The sequence below is a fragment of the Osmerus eperlanus genome, chromosome 27 (assembly GCF_963692335.1).
Source record: "Osmerus eperlanus chromosome 27, fOsmEpe2.1, whole genome shotgun sequence".
Classification (NCBI taxonomy): Eukaryota; Metazoa; Chordata; class Actinopteri; order Osmeriformes; family Osmeridae; genus Osmerus; species Osmerus eperlanus.
The window spans coordinates 8667170-8682536 of NC_085044.1; the positions used below are offsets into that span (position 1 = coordinate 8667170).

Genomic DNA, 15367 nt, shown 5'->3' on the forward strand with positions numbered 1-15367 from the left:
ATCTGCTGTGCCCCAGTAAAATCAAAAGTTTGAGTTTTAACAATTTACTTTATTAGTCAGTGCATTCATTTATATTGAGAATCCCTGAAAAAATAAACGCAGTATCCCAATCATCGCTTGTAAAAGTGTTTAACCGAAAACACAAACCGATGCATGCAGAATTCCATGTCAGAGCGCTCTTTTGAGCTTGCAAATAGTCACTGCAGCACGCACACAGAAGTCCAGGGGCCTCTGTATAAACGTTGTACGCACAAAAAGCTTGCGTACGCTGGTTTTCACGCACACTTTGTGATGTATAAAGATTTACTTGACGTGAGAATGTGCGGGCGTCACGGAAACTTTTGAGCAGACGTGAGAATGTGCGGACCGTCCGCAAAGTCCAAGGACCATGGCAGAAATTAAGAAGAAATGGTCCGATGTAAAACTTTAAATTAAGAAACGAGTGGTGGTACATCGTAACAGCATGGCAACTATAGGGTTAGCGTGACATGCATTTACAGAGTGATTTGTCATTCGTTTGACACCCTAAAGTTTAACAGAAGTTATTTAGTGGTGGCGGATTAAACAGAAGGCTATATAGCATTTCCCGTTTTGGGTTTTGGCATTTTGATGTGATCATCCACATTAATGATCAAACTTGTATTAGGTAGCCCAAATATTTTTTTTGAATAACTAACGTTATGCCTACGTATGACAGAAACTGTAGTGGAAACTTTATTTTGTAATGTTTGGTGAGTTTCGACACAGTTAGAATTCGCCATGTTACAGAGCCAGACAAGACTTTGCGGACGGTCCGCACATTCTCACGTCTGCTCAAAAGTTTCCGTGACGGCCCGCACATTCTCACGTCAAGTAAATCTTTAAACATCACACCGTGTGCGTGAAAACCAGCGTACGCAAGCTTTTTGTGCGTACGCAACGTTTACGAGGCCCCAGGTGTCAGACTCGGCACACAAGTCAGAATTGAGGTAGGCTAAGAAAACATTACAAAACTAAATATATTTTCTAAATAGGCCTACCGATCATATTATTTTGACTAAAACATAAAAACGAAATTACTTGAAGCGCTCAAATGAATGCCAAGAAATGTGCGGGCAAGCATTAACTATTGATGTCCCTGCCAAAGCTGATATCAAACTTGGGTCCCTGAACTCTTGTTTAGTGGGTTAAGCAAGGGGAGTTTCTATATCCTAGTAGTGCATTGTGCGCGGCAAACTTGAAAAAAAAAAGAAGGGATATGAATAAGGGCCTGCGCCCCAGTAGAGTTTTATGTCTAACAACGCTTCTGCCATAGGTGTAAGCAGATTGATTTTATTGTGAATCGTTTCATAACAAGTGGTTAAATCCCTTTATCATACCTGCCTATCTTTGCGTGGGGAAAAACAATGTGCGGTTTGTAACAAAATGACGCTCACTAAAGCGTTCCAGATCATTTCCCGGTCTGTAGGACATAGACCATCAATAACTAATGCAGATCATCAGCAGCATTAACTCCATTGGAAGGTTTTCTGTCGCTACAACATGTTCTTATTAATAAAGGTGAGTTACTACCAGATCATAATTTCACATAAGGAATCACAAATTGTTTCAAGGTTTTCCAGAGGGATAGGAGACCAGAGGTTTTATTTAAGTGCAGTTGCAAAGTGCAGTTGCAGACTAGTTTAATGCATTCAATCTTCTTCTAACTTACAGTCACTGATTAACATGGCAACATTGTTATGCCACCAATACTTTCATCGATTGTCACACAGTTAGCTAGCTAAAACAGATAATCAAAAAAATACTTTACAACAGTCTCTATTGGCCTACAGTGCAAGTTTTAATTCTGGATATTTTATGCAAGTTATTGAATTACGTGCTTCTTAATTTACCTTTAACATGCATAAAAGGTTTAAGTTCCCAAATGAGCACACATGACCTACTTAACGTAACCTATAAACTAATTTTCCTGTGCTTTCAGTAGTAGAGTAATTGACATACCAGGAAGAAATTATGTATCTTGTTCATTAAATTAATTACTTTTATCACAATCAAATTCAATTTCTTATTTCTTCATTTCAGACAGAAATAAATGGGAATTCCCTCCTCTGTGGACACAGTCCAGAGAAGAAGAGGTCATGAAGCTTAGGATGTTCTGGACTGAAATTAAATGATGCCATTTTGTTGTCACGGCAACCTCACTCACTGTCATATCAACCAGACTACTGGTTCCTAATCTTTCCACTGAAACAGCAGAACAGGGGAATGTTGGAAGGAAAGAACCAGAAGTTGATGTGGCGAGCAATCACAATTTTGTGCACACAGAAGCCACCAGGACAAGACAATTAACTCGCAATCTTCCAGAAGATGGTCTAGTACGTGACAACATGGTTTATTCCAGATGACATGGAATGTGACCAGAACACAGGTGTATTTGTATGTTGTTTTTACAGCTAGGTCAGTGGTGTGGGTGTGGTTAGGTAGGATCAGGGGTGTGGTCACTGGTGTGGGGTGTGTGGCTTGGCTGGGATCAGGGGGTGTGGTCACTGGTGTGGGGTGCGTGGCTTGGTGGGGGTTAGGGGGGTGTGATCAGTGGAAGACGGTCTGCCTCCAGCGCTTGTCGTACAGGAAAGGCCAGAGGCAGTCTCGGACAGCCATCTTGAAGGGGTGGGGCTCGGTGCTGAGGCCTAGTAGATCCAGACGAGAGCAATCCAGCTGAGCATTCTGGGGCCTTTGGGCCCCCGAACCTGCAGGCTGCTCTGTTAGCTGGAGAGGAGGGGGGCAGGAGAGAAGGGAGCAGTAGCAGTAGAAGAGGAGAGAGGGAGGGGGGAGGAGAGAGATGGAGGGGAAGGAAGAAAGGGAGAGAGGAAGGAAGAAGGGGAGGGGAGAGAGGAGAGAAGGGTTGAGTTAGGAGGCAGAGGGAAATGTCAGACTGTGTGACAACATGTCATGTGAACCCACCGGGATGAGGTGTCCGCTGGGCAGGCTGAAGGCCTCAGCGATGGAACACGCCATCTCATACTTGGTCATCTGTTCCTTGGCCGAGTAGTGGAAGATCCCTCGTATGGATGGGTCCTGGGGGAGAACATGACAACAGAAAAGAACAGAACGGAATTAGACCAAGACTAGAAACACAGCCACAACAGAATAGGACAACACATAACAGTTCAGCACAATTACATTATAGTTTTTTTCATTTCAATGGATGGTATCATTCTCCTATGCTCCTAACCCAACACACACACACCTGCATCCTCCTCTCGGCCATGTTTCTGCAGACGCGGGCCACGTCGTTAACATATGTGGGGTAGCGCTGCTGGCAGTGGTCCAGGGTGCAGCTCTCCGCCCCTTCCTGCACCTTGTCCCACAGCACCGTCACGGCGCTCTCGTCCACGCGCTCCACCTCCCCGAACAGGATGGGCACGCGCAGAATTGCAGCTTCTGGGGGGGTGGGGTGATCACTGGTGTTGCTTTCGTCAATGAAAATTATGACTAAATATCGTTGTCAACGAACCTTTATCATATGACGAAAACGAGACGCAACATAAATGCTGGTCATGTGACGATGACTATAACTAAATGTATAATGCAATATTGTTGACAAATAAAAGCGAGACTAAATGTGATTTACAAAATAAAAACTATGCTAAAATGTCTATTTTTGTTGACCAAAACGAGACAAGATAAAATGTTATAACGTTATTTCGTCTTGTTTAGTCACGTTATTATTATTAGCCAAATCATGAGGCTGTGGTTAATGTGTCTGTTAGCTTTAGACGTTAGCTTTAAATGTTAGCCACTGGAGCTGAAAACGACTGAGACAAACGTGTGTGACTAGCGTGTGTGTGTGTATGTTTGTGAGAGTGTAAAGTGGGTTAACATCTGTGACGTGTACTGTGTGTGTGTGTGTATTTGTTTGTGTAAGAAAGTGTAAAGTGGGTTCTTAGTTCCTATCTGAGTGACTGCATGTGTTCTAAGCATCCCTTGTTGGCCAAATACTGTAGCTAGTTTTGTTATTCACATAGCAATCACACTGAACTGAATTTGGCATCAACAACATGACTTTGAATACCTTATTCTAGACCAATACATACATTTAAACAAATGGTAGGCTATTGGCATTAACATTCCTCCCGAGACTACTGCTTAGACTACTTCTGTTTCGATTAAAAAGAGACTAAAATACAGTTTTCATTTAATAAAACTATACTAAATGTCATCAGTTTTCATCGACTAAAACTAGACTAAAATAGTCAAGGATAATTATGCCACTGCCAAAGACAAGAGCAGACTGCAGCGCATCATCCGCACTGCTGGCTGGATTGGCTGCAATCTGCCTACCCTCGAGGACCTGCACACCTCAAGGACCCTGAAGCGAGGAAGATTGTGGCCGACTCCTCCCACCCTGGACACACTCTGTTCCAGCCACTCCCCTCCGGCAGAAAGCTACGGTCCATCAGGACCACAACCTCACGCCACAAGAACAGTTTCTTTCCATCTACCACTGGCATCTTCAACAAGGCCAAGGGTTCACACAGACTTTAAACCATTGTCATATATTGCACCCTTGCCATTTTTGCAACCATGGTCATATTTGCACTAAACACTATTTTTTTATATTGAACATTATAGCTATTTTATACTTTACATTTAGTAATTTAGCAGACGCTCTTATCCAAAATAGCATGAAATCCTTGCTAATATCATTATCTTTTTCAAATTTGTGTCAAGAGATTAGTGATTTTCTATAATTCTTTTAAAAACATAATTGAAAAAGTAAAGGGTGTGGAAGTAGGCCAGACATTATTAGAATAATCTGGTGTATTTGAGATTTTTTTAAACAAGTTTGAAAAAGATATTGAGATTAGCAAGGATTTCATGCTATTTTCATAGATTAGCGATTAATTGGAATTTTATTCAAAACTTTATTGGAAAAGTAAAGGGTGTGGAAGTAGGCCAGACATTATTAGAATAATGTGGTCTATATTTGAGATTTTTTGACACAAATCTGAAAAGGTTATTGAGATTGGTGAAGATTTAATGCTATTTTCCGAGATTAGCGATTTATTGGAATTTTATTCAAAACTTTATTGAAAAAGTAAAGGCTACCAGTATACCAGACATTTTTGGAATACTCTGCTGTTTGTTTGAGGTTTTATAGTCATAAGATTATTATAAAAGTCATAATTTTTTAAAATTGTATGGGTAATTTTGACCCGGCCCCTAACTTGACGCTGCAAAGTGGCGTCTTCTGAATGTGAGACAAATGTCGAATATGAAACTAACTTCACCTCGGTGCTGCAAAGCACAACAACCGTCGCCTTAAGCTTTCCTAAAAAAAGGAGCGCTATACGCGCTTGCATTAATGTGAAGTTCCGATTTTAAATGACATCAAAACCTTGCCTAGGTCCTAGGTTCGGGTTAAGCCCCGAATGTTCAACGTATGGCTCTGCCCCTGGTGGGGATGGGCTGGTTTGGGCCATTACACTTACGGGCTGAAAATGGGTCCCACTCCGGCCCTGACTGGGATTATTCCTGTTGTGAATTAACGTATATATAAGTATACAGGCATGATTAAACAATAACTACCGTAGTTTAAAAGTATTTTTGTTAAAGCCATTCACATATAGGGATTCCCACGTACCGTTTACCCATGCGACCCTGCCAAGACCTCTTGCCACCCCCTTTACCACCCCATGTAAAATGTTCTATATCCGCCACTGAACGCGTGACAACTCGTTTCTCTCAAACAAACAAAACAACTACGGGCATGCTAGCTCAACAGATCAATCCGTTTATTTTCATTCGTTTTCATTAGGGTAAACACATGGAAAGGCCTTCGTTAACAACATTGTGTAGTTAGGTTTAATATAGGGTGAATATTGGTAAAGTACGTAGGCCTCAAGTAATATTAAAAACATTATTTTAAAGTCTACAACTTTACAAATGTTTACCGTAGTCTACAATAATGTAGTAAAATCTTAATAAAATGTTATTTTGTTCAAATATATCAACTAATATGGTGTATTTTATCATCCTGAAGCCGATTTCGCAAGCGTCTCGCGAAAAAATTTGACCAGCTGCCGAAACGATCGCTGCAGATCGTTTCGGCAGCTGGCGCGCGATTGCCTGCGATCTGCAGCGATCGTTTCGGCAGCTGGTCGAATTTTTTCGGTCCCATTTGATAACATGGACGCCGAAAGAAAAAAAGGCGGCGCTTCCAGGCCCTTCGCAGCAGATCGCAGCTAATCACAGTCAGTGTGTCCCAGGCGTAAGCCTTTTAGGAGAAATCACACAAAAGATGAATAAATAAATCGGAAGACAAAGAAGGCAATGCTACCTTTCAGAGACGGAAAGACAAGTTGACGTCAAAAACTGCTATAACTGCCACCACAAAAACATCAATAAACTACTAAATAAGCCACCACTCAGGGCTCTACAGTATGCCCATTCTACTTGCATATGCGAGTAAAAATATGTGTGCAAGCATGTTAAAGTATTTGGGCGCACGGGTGCGAGCGAGTTTTAACCATAGACATACAGTGTATGTTTTTAACCTATTGCAGCTGCCAGTTACGTGAAAAGAGATGATGGAACCCGAAAATGGTCAAACATGCAAACAGGAAACGATTATTCCTCTTTTTAAGAGAGATTTCAACTACTAATAATCGTGACTCGGATAAACCTCATAGGCTGCGTCCTGCGATAGCCTACTGCATCTGTCCTGCGCTGTAACAGCCTGGCTAGCGATCTAGCTAGCTGACATTCACACTCAGTGTGAATAGAACTAAGCAAACTAACTTCCAACACGACACATACCAAAATAAACACGAGTTTAACAATAGAAACTTAAACAATGCTTCCGTCAACAAAATTAACCCCCCAAATGAGTCCCCTTCTATCCTACAGCAAGCCATGCTGAAAACCAAGAGCACAGTTGCGACCCTACATGAACACCGGTGCGAATACAACATAAAAACTAAATTTCCCAATAATGAGAAGTTTGAACCCATCCACCACAGAGGCCCTCATTCGGATCAGTACAGAGGCGCCCTCCCCGGAAATGTTTGATGCCTCTAAATGTGCTGAAAACTGGCTGTCAGCTGGAAAAAGATCAAGCCTCCCATGCTACAAAGCTTGGCCAAGCCATTCAATTTGAAACAATGTTACCATGAATAGAAACAAGTAATAAATGAATATGTAATGAATGAATAAGTAACCTATCCTATCTTACATTACATTTACATTTAGGCATTTAGCAGACGCTCTTATCCAGAGCGACTTACAGTAAGTACAGGGACATTCCCCCGAGGCAAGTAGGGTGAAGTGCCTTGCCCAAGGACACAACGTCATTTGACACGGCCAGGAATCGAACCAGCGACCTTCTGATTACTAGCCCGACTCCCTAACCGCTCAGCCATCTGATCCCGGTCTATCCCTATCTCCAGTAAATTTTGTGTAATTCATTCAATAGTCTAATAATGATGTAATGTTTAAAGTTTTTAAAAACAGAAACTGACTGTGCCCCTAAACTTTGGTTTGTCACTTTGGGGCACATGTGCTCCAGCAAAAAAAAGTTAGCGTAGAGCCCTGCCTGGGTACAGGTATGGTAAAGGTGTGTGTGTGTTACCTGGGTTGTGTCGGAGAACCTCCCTCTCTCCCTCCAGTTTGGACCTGCCATACAGGTTGAGAGGGTTAGGGGTGTCATTCTCTCCGTAGGGGGGGTTCCTCCCGTCAAACACATAGTCTGTGCTGATGTAGATCAGGAAGATGCCCTGGTTGGATGCTATTCACGCACGCAAACACACATACACACTGAGCATTGATGCAAACTCGCACAGTTCCCATAGACAACATTTCACATTTTGAGTCAGTCTTACTGTAATACACACAACTACCACTAGATGTAGTTGTAGTAACCTTGGAGCTTGTACCTGCAACATCTCCCTGTCTTCACCAGAGTGTATCCCTGTAACATCTCCCTGTCTTCACCAGAGTTTACCTGTAACATCTTCCTGTCTTCACCAGTGTCCCTGCAACATCTCCCCGTCTTCACCAGAGTGTACCTGTAACATCTCCCTGTCTTCACCAGAGTGTACCTGTAACATCTCCCTGTCTTCACCAGTGTCCCTGCAACATCTCCCTATCTTCACCAGAGTGTATCCCTGTAACATCGCCCTGTCTTCAGTGTATCCCTGCAACATCTCCCTGTCTTCACCTCTACATCAGCAGACTGTGGGCCTCCTACCTGCTTCCTTGGCCAAGTTCCCCGTGGCGTGGACATTGAGGTTGATTGCCGCCTCTGTGTGTCTCTCCACCACGTCTGGTCGCCGCTCCGCTGCACAGTGAACTATCACATCAGGCTGAGGGAGAGAGAACTATCACATTAGACTGGGGGGAGGGGGGGAGAGACCCATCACATCAAACTGGGGGAGAGAGACCCATCACATCAAGCTGGGGAGAAACCCATCACATCAGGCTGGGGAGAGACTTATCACATCAGGCTGCAAAGTGACAGCTAATCTAGCCACAGATCCAGTACATGGCTCCCTAGACACGCGCGCACCACACCTGAAAGTCCAGTATGACGGTCCTGACGGCGTCCTCGTCCAGCAGGTTGCAGCGGAGGAAGCGAGGAAGGGCGCGGTTGTAGCCACAGCCCAGCGCCTGCCACGCATTCTTCTGGAACTCTCTGTACACGGCCCGGCCCAGAAGGCCTGTGGCGCCTGTCACCAGAACACGACGGTAGGGGATGGACACATCCTCCTGGGGGAACAGCCCAACATACCCGACAATCAATTAATCTCTCACTCTGTAGATCAGTAGATTACTGTTGCACCATGCCTGGTAGCTGAGATGATATTTTGAACACTGCTTGGTATAGACTGTTCCTAGACTCTGACCAGTGAAATAAGGTTAGAACTATGCACCTGTGATCCGTGATCTTCTGCTCTTTTCTATTTGCACCTATTGTATGTCACTTTCGATAAAAGCATCTGCTAAATTAACAAATGTAGATCAGTCTATAAACCTGTCGATCAATACATCTATCAAGGGGACGGTCCGGGGTACTGAAAGCGGAGAAGAGAAACTTGCAGTAAGTTGGACAATGTTATTGTCCCCTTATCATCTCATATTCTGTTCCCCATCAACAAATTCAGTTCATCCTCATTCTGATCACTTCCTTCTCAGAAGTCTCTGGGTCAACCTCCTGACCGGAAATTCACATCAGCCACATCAGAATATGACGAGTAGACCATGTTAGTTAATTGATCACCATCTTCAACCTATTCCAGCAACACTGCAGGCCTCGTGGCGTGCACCAAGCATGCATTCATCCCAACACACACCTGTCAAATCCAGGTCAATGTAAGAACAGTAGTTATTATGTAATCCTACCATCATACGTGCTAAATGTAATCCTACCAACGCAAAGAGGTTAGGAAACACGAGTATTCTGTCGTCTACATTGCGTTACTTTTCAACTTGTTCCATGAATCATTTTAGATTGTTATAATCGTATTTTTAACACGGCTGTCGGGCATATACGTGATAACGACCAAAGACAAAATGGGTGTCCTTAACACGAACCTAAACCGCTTACAGCAAAGGTACTCGACTAGTTCGTCAAAATACACAATTAACTACACATATACAGGTGTTAGTCATCCGGCTATCCTCGAATTTACTTATATTGTGTATTTACTTAAATTGTTAGTCGCTAAATGTCTAGCAAATGATGCTTTCAGTCATTGAAAAAGGCACGTTCTCGCTCCTTAAGTTACCTCCACCAGCTCCACGTGTCCTGGGGTGAAATTGATTTTAAATTCTTTTTCCCTATAGGTCATTTCTACGCCAATATAGATTATGCGTCGAATATGCTCATTCTGTCGCTGCAACTGTCGATCTAGATGCGCAACTTCTGTTTGTTCCTCATTAGCAGATGGTTCCTGCAGCCTTGCCGTAAAGCATGCACAATTGTCGCACAATGAAACATCACCATTACAGCGCCAATTAATTGAAACAAAGCTAAATCATGCACTAGTAGAACACAAATGTCTACCACTTAGTGTCCAAAATGCATCAATAATGCCATCTCATTCTCGAATGATATACACGCACCGTTAGGTTGGCTTGGACTGCGGCAAGAATCAGAAGACAAGGCTACTACTTCAATGGACTTCGTAAAGACTCAAGGAATTACATTATCTAATTTGACAAGCTAGATATCTTACCTCATAATCGCCATAGTCAAATCCTGGCATCTTCTTTAGGAATTAACTAACGTTAAAATAAATACAATTGTCTGTTAGTTTGCTGACCACCACAATAACCACCAGGGGCAACTAGCCAGCTAGTCCTGAAAGAGACTTTATTTGAATATTTGTCCGTCAAATCAACAAGATAAATTCTTAAAGGGGAGGTTGTTGCCTTACTGAGCTACTTCAAATGTATAAAACATTGCCACTAGATGGCGCCAGTGCCCGCGCTATGATGAACCAGAAAGCTTTGATCAATCAAGAGGTTTATGGCCCGGTTTGCCAGACATGGATAAACCCAGGTAAAAAAATGGTATGCCGAAGCACACTTAATTTAAATATACTTATTATACTAAAGTGTACTATTGTCGCTGTTCTAACAATGTACTTAATATACTAATCATATATCATTAGTAGCCTACTACTAATGACAAACTTAAATACACTTAAATATACTTGACTGTACTATTTGGAGACACCATTAAGAAGCACTTGAATATACTTAAATATTTTTTTAAACTAATGCTGTACTTTTTTTAAATATACTTTTTTACGATACCTTTACCTTTTAAAGTATATTTCAAGAGGGTTTTCATATTACTGTAAATACACTTATAATGTATAAGAAATGTATTAGTAATTCAATTAAAATGTGTAAAAAATTGTAAATGTAATTCAAATATAATTACTCAGAGGGAAAAGTATGCTGAAGTACACTTAATTCAAGTATACTTAGTACATACTTCCATACTACTTTCGATGTACACATTTATATGTATAACTGTGAGACCCAAACGCACAACACGCACACACGTCTGATCTTGGGCTGAAGCCCCTTTTATTGGTGAGAGAGCAGGTGGTTAAGATGGTGTCTTCTGGTTGATGGGTACCGGTAGCAGAGAAACAGAGGTTAGGGAGCGTTGACCTGAAGGCAGATGGAGACAAGCGTTAGTACACACGTAACAGGAAACTAGGAATACAACAAAGAGCCAAGATCACGAACGTGAGGTCAGTGATTCAACAAACTGCTGATGAGTGGATGACAGTCCGGGATTTAAATGCTGTGGTGTTGATTTGGGAGTGAGCCACTGGTGAGTCAAGTTAACAGGAGGGAGTGAAGGCACGGAATGAAGAACCGGGGTCTGGAATAAACACACTGACAGAACAAAGATCTGGCCTGGCCAGGCAACCTCGTCTCCATGGGCCATGTTTGGCAGATGAACGACAGACAACTCAATACGGACCTTCTCTACGCGGGAATAAGAGGCCAACTGGTCTCTCACAGCTACACTATAGGGTTATCTGCAAGACCTCAACCTTCAACAACAACCCTGTCACCTGGGAAAATATCACAGGCCCACCACAAACAGAGTTACAGGTATATCCACAGACACATCACAGACAGCTATAACCACAGACAATGTCACAGCTATAACCACAGACAGGTATATCCACAGACATGTCACAGACAGCTATAACCACAGACAATGTCACAGCTATAACCACAGACACAGACAGGTATATCCACAGAGTTACAGACCAGAATCAGAATAAAGTTAGTTTCTACAACAAGCAATTTACTGTATGCACCTGGTGGGCAGGTGCATACAGTAAACATATAAGAATCTTAAAAATATTAAAGTGGTCCTTAACCCTTGTGCTGCCTTCGAGTCACAATGACCCGAAGGTTCACAACGACCCATCGTTGTGCTGCGACAACTTTACCCAATACAAAAACAAATAAAAAGCATTTTATTTTAACATTCGCGCTGTGGAGGGTATGAGACAGCCAGACGGTTAAAAGAAAATGCTTCACTTTATTTTTGTATGAGGTAAAGTTGTGGCAACACGTGGGGGGGTCACAATGACTGAAGGGTCACAATGACCCGAAGATAACACAAGGGTTAAATATATATAAAAGTAAGAAATGAAATAAATTTACAGCAAAATACTAACAATACTATAAAATATAAAACAAAATATGAAGTAAAAGAGTGCAGTAAGGCTATGTGCCAGAGGAGCATTAATGTAACGCTCAGTACTTTATGCGTGAGTTAGTGACAGAAAACAAATCGACCTGCGGAACCATCTTGGATCATTAGGTATATACACAGACCCAGACAGGCTTATCCAGTCACAGACGGATATATACACAGACACAAACATGGATATATCCACAGACAGGGATATATACACAGACATGGACATATATTGTGGAAACCCAGGGGTGAAGCAACATAGACCGCGTCACCGGCAAGCCCAGGGTCAGGTGATCGGAGGCATGTATGTCTGGGTGCCGCTCCCAAGGGAGACAACGAGCTGCCCAGGTGTGGCTCATGAGTGGATTGGAGGGCGGCCACACCATAAAAGGCAGGCCAGCCCTGCCGGAGGGGGGAGATCGTTAGAAGTGAGTAGGAGCTGGACTCCAACACATGCTGACGGCCGTAGTCTAACCAACTCCTACTGTGTGTGGTTTTTCAGCAAGGAGTGCGGGTCCAAACAGCCCAGCCGGACCAGTCCAGACCGTTCCCTCAACCGAGGAAGAACCACATTTCTTTTGTATTTTTTTGGGTCGTTTATAATAGTCTGCTATTTAGTACAACAACCTTGCTTTCGCGTAGTGCTGTACTGTTCGCCCCTGTCTATGTCTCTTGGTTGCCACAATACACAGTCATGAATATATAGACAGACACGGACAGGGATATATACATAGACAGGTATATATACACAGACAGGGATATATACACAGTCATGGACAGGCAAAGTATTGAGGGGCCACTAGAGGTTGTGTAACAACCAGCTCTCTGAATGAAGTCAAGTCATGTGGTTCACATGAACATTGTACATGTGGCATGACTGCAAGTCAGAATTATATAACTTATTATAAAAGTCATTAAGGTAAGGTCTGTGTAGCAGATTTAGGGTCGGGTTGGTTCACAGATTTGATGCACAGAATGTTTTCTGATACCTAGTGGATCATTGACTGTATTATAACTGGAGAGGAGCGGTATTCTAGAGAACTAAAATACTGCCCCTTTTTAGTTTACTAGAGAGGAGCAGTATTCTATATAACTAGAGAGGGGTTGTATTCTATATAACTAGAGAGGCAGTATTGTAGATAACTAGAGAGGAGCAGTATCTAGATAACTAGAGAGGAGAAGGAAAAGCCATCCAGGAGTCAGGTGATGTGATGAATCCTGCTGCTGGACTTTAGCTCTCAGAAACGGACAGGGCTTGGTTTGGTAGAACAGCAGTCCCACTCTGCCAAACCTTCTCCCTCTCTCTGCCCCTGCATTTCTATTGAATAGGCCAGAGGGTCCACCTCTCCCAGAATAGGTCAGGGGGAGGGTTGAGAGACAGTTTAGAGTACCAATCCTGATGTTGTGTCTCTCCTAGTCAGTTACAGCTCAGTAAGCCAGCATGTGGAATTAGTGACTATAATTACTAAGCAGAAAAATACTTGTTCATTTCCTGTCCTGGTTTCTCTGATGAGTGCCCAGGCAAATCCATGACAATGTAATCAAACAATAATACCACACAGACTAGTAACAATACACCTGAATATTCTTTAAGCAATCGTAAGAGGCTCACCGGATAGAGCACATACCACAAAGGCTAAAGCCTTACCGCAGGGGCCTGGGTTTGGTTTTGGCCACATTTCCTGATTCCTTTCCTTTTCCCAACAATCCTTTTTTTTCTTGGAAGTAGTGAAGAGGTCTGTCCTTAAACCACTGATCAGTTAACAACAATTAAAGATAATAATTACTTTATTGTATACATTACATTTACATTTATTCACTTAGCAGACGCTTATATCCAAAGCGACTTCCAAGAAAGAGCTTTACAAAAGTGCACAGGTCAATGATCATATACAACGAGCCCCAAAAACATTGTGGGTAGCCAAAACATGAAGCATACATTGTGAAAAGCAAATAAGTGCCAATGGGAAGAAACATAAGAGCATGTAGTTAAACAAGTTACAATTAAAGAACATGAACCTCAAAAGTGCAAGAGTGTACCTGTAGGAAAGCAAGCAACAATAATATAATTCACAGCGAGTACAAGAAGTTAAATCAGTTACAACTAACCAACAAGAGCAACAGCCCTCAATAAGAGTCATTGTTTTCGTGGAGGAAACTAACATCAGGTCCAGCAAATCATTCCTAAGTACCGTTGTACTCCCGTATACAGTTTAAAATGTTCTGAATATAATAAACAATGTTTGATCTATACCTTGCTATATTAATTTCATGAGCACATAACCCTATATCTATTAATTAGTTTCTTGTATCATTGATAAACTGTCATTATGCTGTTTTCTTATGCCTGCATAGCCATAAGTTAGTTCTTTGTAAGGTGCGACTAGGAAAGGCCTGTGTCACTAATGTAAGTCAGAGGTCACAATATAAGTGTATAATGCCAAGCAACTTTGAATGAGGAAAAAAGGAGCGACAAGGCCATTTTGTAGTAGCCCTATCTAAAGACCTAAACACAAGCTATCTAGCATACAGTGTCCTTTTTCAGTGCATGCAAAGGCTATGCTAATCATCTTGAAGCCTCCCATATTGTGATACCATATACTCCCTTGATTTCCTGTATTCATTGTCCAGTCTTCTGTGATACTCAACTTGAGTGTCACAGACACCTGCACCCTACATATGTGTAATAAATACGTTGATTTTGTCTTGAACTTGAACTAAATATTCCCTTCATTGACTTGGTACTTTTAGAGCAATTGGGTATTATCTAAGACGTCTTCAGTAGCAACAGTGTTGCTTTTCACTTGAATTATGCTCTTAAACTCTTTGAATTTGTTTAAAATGTATGTTTGCTCTTCTTGTGTGAAGTACAGACCTCTAGACATGTCCATGTTTGTAATTGGTCATTTTTGGCAAACAAGCCCCTTTTTATGTGAACACGTTCATCGCTCAAGTGGGGAAACCTGGGTTGAGTTAAGGAGTTGATAACCACCATCGTGATACCGTTTTCCGCGATTGTTAGGGTTAGTGAAGCTAGTGAAGAGAATTTATCCCAGGCATGTTGAACTTGCTTTATGGTATAGGGCTTTGACCTTTAAACCGGAATACTTAGTGGATTACCCAAACACACACACACTAAAAGAAGACCAC

At 42.1% G+C, this 15367-nt stretch overlaps 1 protein-coding gene across 2 annotated transcripts; it reads right to left on the reverse strand.

Annotated features, from left to right (window-relative positions):
- Positions 1-1999: 1999 nt before the first annotated feature.
- On the reverse strand, positions 2000-10372 carry mat2b (methionine adenosyltransferase 2 non-catalytic beta subunit methionine). Of its 2 annotated transcripts, none has more exons than XM_062453726.1 (7): positions 10215-10372; positions 8551-8745; positions 8228-8342; positions 7610-7765; positions 3227-3420; positions 2941-3054; positions 2000-2745 (listed from the first exon to the last, which is right to left on the reverse strand). In XM_062453726.1, exons 1-7 carry the CDS (start codon positions 10242-10244, stop codon positions 2569-2571), a joined length of 981 nt encoding a protein of 326 aa, XP_062309710.1. In that variant the 5' UTR covers positions 10245-10372; the 3' UTR covers positions 2000-2568. The 2 variants fall into 2 exon arrangements, with proteins under 2 accessions (XP_062309710.1, XP_062309709.1); XM_062453725.1 differs by lacking the exon at positions 10215-10372 and adding an exon at positions 9765-9964.
- Positions 10373-15367: the final 4995 nt, after the last annotated feature.